The sequence below is a fragment of the Mobula hypostoma genome, chromosome 9, assembly GCF_963921235.1.
Source record: "Mobula hypostoma chromosome 9, sMobHyp1.1, whole genome shotgun sequence".
NCBI classification, from domain to species: domain Eukaryota; kingdom Metazoa; phylum Chordata; class Chondrichthyes; order Myliobatiformes; family Myliobatidae; genus Mobula; species Mobula hypostoma.
Genome location: NC_086105.1, coordinates 126,478,052 through 126,485,166, shown reverse-complemented (window position 1 = coordinate 126,485,166; position 7,115 = coordinate 126,478,052). Strand labels below are relative to the sequence as shown.

The 7,115-nt window shown below is 38.7% G+C and overlaps 1 protein-coding gene and 1 non-coding gene across 3 annotated transcripts in view; both read right to left on the bottom strand.

Moving 5' to 3' along the window:
• Positions 1-49: 49 nt before the first annotated feature.
• Positions 50-7,115, bottom strand: part of pdxdc1 (pyridoxal-dependent decarboxylase domain containing 1) — a 71,876-nt gene continuing 64,810 nt past the window's right edge. Inside the window, exons 20-23 of one of the 2 annotated variants that reach the window (XM_063059090.1) lie at positions 4,301-4,393; positions 2,416-2,512; positions 1,186-1,290; positions 50-789 (exon numbers count right to left, since the gene is read on the bottom strand). In XM_063059090.1, the coding sequence (XP_062915160.1) occupies positions 485-789; positions 1,186-1,290; positions 2,416-2,512; positions 4,301-4,393 (600 nt within the window). In that variant the 3' untranslated portion in view covers positions 50-484. The remainder of the gene's footprint in view (positions 790-1,185; positions 1,291-2,415; positions 2,513-4,300; positions 4,394-7,115) is intronic. The other variant, XM_063059089.1, reaches the window with a different exon arrangement.
• Positions 972-1,104, bottom strand: LOC134352398 (U4 spliceosomal RNA). Its single transcript, XR_010019395.1, has one exon. It is a non-coding gene; the product is annotated as a U4 spliceosomal RNA (small nuclear RNA).

Below are 7,115 nucleotides of genomic sequence, written 5' to 3'. Positions count from 1 at the left end.
TTAATTGATTTTTGTGAACTAAAAATCCAAACACCAATATTTGCTTGAAGCTTAAATTACATTCAAGCATAGGCTTTATTTTTAAATTAAGATGTACAGAGAGAATGTACAGTTAAAGGACAAAAATCACCCATGTGCAAAATTAACAGCAATAGTTTTAATTTTAAAAATAATTACAATTTAACCTATTCATAAGGAAATTAGCATACTTCATTCTACTGCAATGTAGGAAGGAAAGTATCAGTTTCTTAGCACTTTACAGAAAACAGAACAATTGCACTTAAGATTCACCCCACTTCCCTGCCTCCACTAGAGTTAAAATCAAACTTCCAATGGGGAAACATGAAATTCCCAGTCATGTGCAAATCCTAATTAAAGGCATTTAACAGTAGTGTCATACTGTATTATATGGCACAGTTCACTTAGAATCCATTTTTCCCAATTTGAGGTCTTACTGCTAAAAAAAAAGGTGTTTTTAGTTGTTTTATCTAAGACTTTCTTCCTCCACACCTTCATCAGCTTCTGTTGGTACAGAGCTTGGGTGAACCACTGGTATGTTGTTACCACTTGTATCAGTTTTTTCTGGGTCACAGTCTGAAGGAAGGTCCAAGTTAACATTCAGCTGAGCAGAAGATTCAGAGGCTTTGTGAATGTCATTTTCAAAGTCAAGTCTAGTTTCTTCATGCTTGACTTTGGATTCCCCCACTTCCTCTGTGTGACTCACTGAAGAAGTTTCACTGATCATATCTGAAGCAGAAGTCTTGGATGACCTTCTAAACATTTTCTGTCCTAAAGGCACAAGTTGCATAACATGTCTGTCATTGATACTAGTAACTTAATCAGTTTAAAGATTTGAATAGGTACTGACTAATAACAATACATCAACTTTTGAGCAATTGCAGTTCCTCTCCCCCCCTCCCCAATTTCTATATTTTTGTTTTATGTTGGCTTCATTGTTCCATTGATTTTACTTTAAAAAAAAACTTTCAGAATCACACTTATTTTTCAAGTCATCATAGTGGGGTATTGAGAAAAGTTTTCAATAAGCAATAATCACGCCTCAGGTAAACCTCATCGGCTACGATACTGCCACTGCGCAAAGCTGAAGAATCACACTTATTTAAGATGAAGAAATGATCCGTAGAGCTAACAAACTCGTTAAGAATATGAAAACCAAAAACACACCTGGTAATTTATGTTTAGTGTGAACAACTGTGGGTGTTGCAGGTGGGGTTCCTTGAGAAGTCTGGGCTTTTGTTGCAAGCACATTCTCTGTTGACTCCAGTAAACCTGCAAAACCAAGAAAAAGAAAAAAAATGTTACTATACAAGTTCAAAGATAACTTTCTAGCTAGATTATTAAAAATTGGATATCCATTTATTGAGGTGAAATGCACCAATCAGCAGTGGTTAACACCTATTAAAAAATTGATGATGCTTTAGAAGGGAAAATGAACTAAAATATCAAAGAGCAGAAATTGTAAAACCTGAGGTTTTACAAATAGCATGGAAAATTAACAAACACCACACTGATTTTACAACATTTCAATCAAACTTGTGCTCAACTAAAAGTAAGAATGATTTTTAGCATTTAAATAGAGATGTGCTAAAATAAGTATTTTTTAGTAAATGATGCATATTCAGCAATATATATTTGTACTCATTTAACATATTTTAATCTGTACTGAGGATTCTGTCCTGTTATTAAAATAAAGTGCCATCTTGTACCGATGAAAAAATGCTCTATGTTGTATTTGCCTCATGTTGAAATAATGCTTAAAGGTGGATGGCATCAATTTGCTAGTGGAGATCCCCTACACCAGTCAGATTGCAAAATGGTGGAACTGATGGTTGGATTGCACTTTATCTTAAATTGGTACAGTTGGTGAAAACTTGTCCTGTAACATACACTGAAGTTCAACTTCAGGAACTTCACCTGATTAATTTTCCACTTCCCTTCCAAATGTAACAACAAACCAAATGCAGGGGTGGAGAAAAATTAGCCAGAGCCCCTACAATTAATTCTCTTGGTTAACTCTGGAATAGAATCTCCTTATTTGATGGCAAGGATGGCACCCACCAATACTGAGTATAAAACACAGGCAAAATGGAATCTATCATCTCCCAAGCACATGACGACCACCACCATTTAGATTGACAAGGACATTACATCTGCAAGTTATACTCTACCATATTATCTGTACTTGGAAAAATAACCATTATCATCACCCAGTCAAAATCCCTGAACTTCCTCAGAAGTAAAATTATATTGGATCAGAACCATTATTCACTTTAAATGAACTTGCTTAGAACCATTGTTAAAATATTTAATTCATTGAGAGAAAGTTTTGAATGAATTATGAAACCTAAAACCTAGAGTATAATTAAGAAAAAACATTAACAACTGATATCTCACCTCCTGCAAGATTAAATGATCTTCCTTTAATTGAGCTCTGTATTGGAGACAGCCAATTCAGCACTGAGCCAACTACAGGAATCTGTCGCAGAACTCCCTTCAAAAAGGTAGAAAATGACAATAAATAAGCAAATATAAATAGTTATATTCTTGCCTTTATTTAAAATTGGCCTGTGCTATTAAACTTGAAGCTGATGGATGATACTGTTATCACCAGCTACAAGGTGTAAATTAATTTGCAATTATTAAGTCTCTTGGTATATTTGAAATGTCAGCTCACATTAAAATCAAATTACTGGTATTAAAACAAAACATTTTACATTAAAATAAAAAACCATGCTCATTCTTCTCAGACTGACATATGAGAATTTGCCTGTAGAATTACTTTTGCTCCCTAAGGGCAAATATTCTAACAAAATTCAGCTGAAATAATTTCAAATAACAATTATTTTTAATAACATCCTTCAAAGCTCACTGAATGTCAATTCCCACTGTGGATATGCCTAGCAGTTCTTGAACATTTTCACACATTCCAAAGCAGCATAAATGAGATGATGCATTGGTTAACATTAAGACATGACATGATATCAAGACAACAACCTCTGCCTCAAAGTCAGCAGAACAAATGAGCTGATCACTGACATAGGGAAGCAAGATGGAGTACACACCCCAATCTCTATTAATTGTTCTAAGGTGCAGATAGTTGTGAGCTTCATGTTCCTAGGTGTAAATATCATCAATTTATTCCAGCTCAGTCAGCCATGTAGGTGCTATGGCTAAAAAAGCACACTGCTACTTCACTTCCACAGAAGGCTAAGGAAATTTGGCCTGATAATAATGTCCTCACTATTGTAGAGATGCATCAAAGAAAGCATTCTTTCTGGATCCATCACAGCTTGGCATGGCAACTGTTCTGCCCAAGATCATGAGAACTTGCAGAAAGTTGTGAACACAGGCAAGTCCAGCAAAAAAAAACTCCCCTCCACTGACTCGTCCACACTTCCTGCTGCCTTGGGAAATCAACCAACATAACTAAAGACTCCTCACATCCTGCTTGCTCTCTTCTCCCATCTTCCATCGGGCAGTAGATCCAAAAGCCTGAGAGCACACACCAGCAGCAGAGTCAAGGACAGCTTTCCTCTGGCTGTTATACCAACACACACCAGCAGAGTCAAAGACAGCTTTCCTCTGGCTGTTATAAAACTCATATGATAAAGATCTGCCAATCTTGATCTCTCATTCTACTTCGTAATTTTTGCTGTTTTTTAAAAACATGCACAAACTTTGTTATGGAAGTTGGAGTGATATAATGAGTACTAGTTGGGACCAGTAAAAATAAGTTATAGTGACACCTGAATTACGTTGTCTGCTCCTCTGGCACTGGAAGAGAGCAGCAATAATTTGCACAATTCTTATTTTCAAATTTGAAGAGAGCCAAGAAACATGATTGGAAAGACCGTCAAAAATCAAGTTTGAATTGTAATGTTCTACTTCTACACATAGCTCTAGCACTACATTTTATATTAATATAACTAGGTTGTGATTTTTTAAAGAGCTAATTTGAAGATTTTTAACTGAATGATACAACTATCAACATTTCATTGGGTAAAAATACACACTACTCATTAAAGGTGCAATCTACATCGTTACCAATTATGTTTAGAACCCAAAAAAAAAATGCAGGAAAAACTCAGCAGTTTAGGAAATATCCATGGAAAAAGATATCACAATAATACTCTCCTTCCTTATAAATGGTGCCTAATCTACTATTTTACGCAATATTTGCTTTAATTTCAGAATACCAGCATGTGCAAAATTTTGCTTTTGCATTCAAAACAATAAAATCCAGTATACTGAAACATTAGCTGGAAGTATTTGTACCTACTTCTTCAAGGAGTTTATCCTCACTGGCCTTTTGGAGCTGTTGCTCTGCTTCAACAATTCCTTTTCGCACTATCTCAGTCATGTTCTCCAACAACTTCAAAACAAATACAAAGTTTAGATAATATTGTTGGTGCTCGAACTGAACATTAAAAGTCCAAGTATTTCTGTAACTATGCCACAGTTTACCAGAGACTTGAATTTGTGCGTCTCTGCTCAACCCATGGACTAATTCAACTAAACAAGGAAAAAGCTCATGGTCCAACCCATTCAAAGAGTGAAAAATAGGAAAAAAATCTTACTTCAGTATCTTTCAAAAAAAGCCAACATTTAAATTTCTGCAACACACATCAAAGTTGCTGGTGAACGCAGCAGGCCAGGCAGCATCTGTAGGAAGAGGTGCAGTCGACGTTTCAGGCTGAGACCCTTCGTCAGGACTAACTGAAGGAAGAGTGAGTAAGGAATTTGAAAGTTGGAGGGGGAGGGGGAAGATCCAAAATGATAGGAGAAGACAGGAGGGGGAGGGATGGAGCCAAGAGCTGGACAGGTGATAGGCAAAAGGGGATACGAGAGGATCATGGGACAGGAGGTCCGGGAAGAAAGACAAGGGGGGGGACCCAGAGGATAGGCAAGAGGTATATTCAGAGGGACAGAGGGAGAAAAAGGAGAGTGAGAGAAAGAATGTGTGCATAAAAATAAGTAACAGATGGGGTACGAGGGGGAGGTGGGGCCTTAGCGGAAGTTAGAGAAGTCGATGTTCATGCCATCAGGTTGGAGGCTACCCAGTCGGAATATAAGGTGTTGTTCCTCCAACCTGAGTGTGGCTTCATCTTTACAGTAGAGGAGGCCGTGGATAGACAAGTCAGAATGGGAATGGGATGTGGAATTAAAATGTGTGGCCACTGGGAGATCCTGCTTTCTCTGGCGGACAGAGCGTAGATGTTCAGCAAAGCGGTCTCCCAGTCTGCGTCGGGGCTCGCCAATATATAAAAGGCTACATCGGGAGCACCGGACGCAGTATATCACCCCAGTTGACTCACAGGTGGCCACACATTTTAATTCCACATCCCATTCCCATTCTGACATGTCTATCCACCACCTCCTCTACCGTAAAGATGAAGCCACACTCAGGTTGGAGGAACAACACCTTATATTCCGTCTGGGTAGCCTCCAACCTGATGGCATGAACATCGACTTCTCTAACTTCCGCTAAGGCCCCACCTCCCCCACGTACCCCATCTGTTACTTATTTTTATGCACACATTCTTTCTCTCACTCTCCTTTTTCTCCCTCTGTCCCTCTGAATATACCTCTTGCCCATCCTCTGGGTTCCCCCCCCCTTGTCTTTCTTCCCGGACCTCCTGTCCCATGATCCTCTCGTATCCCCTTTTGCCTATCACCTGTCCAGATCTTGGCTCCATCCCTCCCCCTCCTGTCTTCTCCTATCATTTTGGATCTCTCCCTCCCCCTCCAACTTCCAAATCCCTTACTCACTCTTCCTTCAGTTAGTCCTGACGAAGGGTCTCGGCCTGAAACGTTGACTGCACCTCTTCCTACAGATGCTGCCTGGCCTGCTGCGTTCACCAGCAACTTTAATGTGTGTTATTTAAATTTCTGATCATTTTTCACTGTAGGACTACTTTGCAGAAATAAAGCACATGAAAACTTTAATTTCCCAGTTATACTGTTGCTTCCCTCTAGGTCGCACTTTATTCATTTATCATCACCCTCAATTGTCACTGGCTTAATCTCATATCGCACTCTGAGTGCAATGTTGGTCACCAAGTGTTACTAATCAATGTGTTGCAATGCTAAAGAACTGGTTGTTTGTTCCTCATGGATGACAATTTAGCAGTCTTCCAGGAAGGTTAAGCTGCATTGACAGGGATAATGGGAAACTGGCTAATGCCTCAGTCACTGACTGAAATTGATCTAGTACCAAAATTCAACAATTCCTCATTAATTACACTTCAGAGTGTGCGCAGTGTGTGCGTATATATAAATATAAAAATGCACTGAGTTACAACAGTGGGGGGACAATGGAATAAGCGTTTAAGATAGATATGCAGAAAAAAAAATTCTCCCAGAGTATGGCAATTCCTTCCAACTCTCTCCAAAGGATGGAGGAAGTAATCAATGTTCAAGTACTTAGCTTGAGACATGCCATCTGTTCCAAGGAACTCCTGATACAAATCCAATGTAGAAGTGTTAAGACAGGTATAGTTTGATGATAAATAGAAAAGGTGGAGGAGCTGAGCAATCTTCTCAAGGTTCTAATTCAGATGTGTGTAATTACTATTTCGAAGTGCAATTGATGAGAAACATATTGTTTTGTCCAAGCCACTTAAAAATACAAGTATTATTTTCTATATATACACATGGTGAGCTGTTCACACTTTCAAGGGCAAACATTTTCCACAACCTCGATATTTCAAGTTGTGCATACTTCAGTCTTTAATAACAATTACAAATGAAGGAACTTCACGCAACTCATTGTGCCTTAAGGGCTCACTGTAATTGTGGCTAGTACCAGGAAAGAACCTGGACAGCAGTACTCAGGACTGCAGAAGGACCTCGATCTGGACTTAGGCTCATAATCCTAGAGCAGACTGATCCACAAGACTTGTTGGATGGGAATTAGGAAGGGTGGTGTCTCACCTCTATAACATCATTCCTGGTTTTACACACTTCTGCTACACTGGAGGTATATCAGGGATTCCTTAGAACAGATGGTATGCCTAAAGGAAAGACTGTTAATGGCTGAATGGGACAGAAGAAAGCTTCTGTACCCCTAAGATGACAAGTACTGATGACAACTA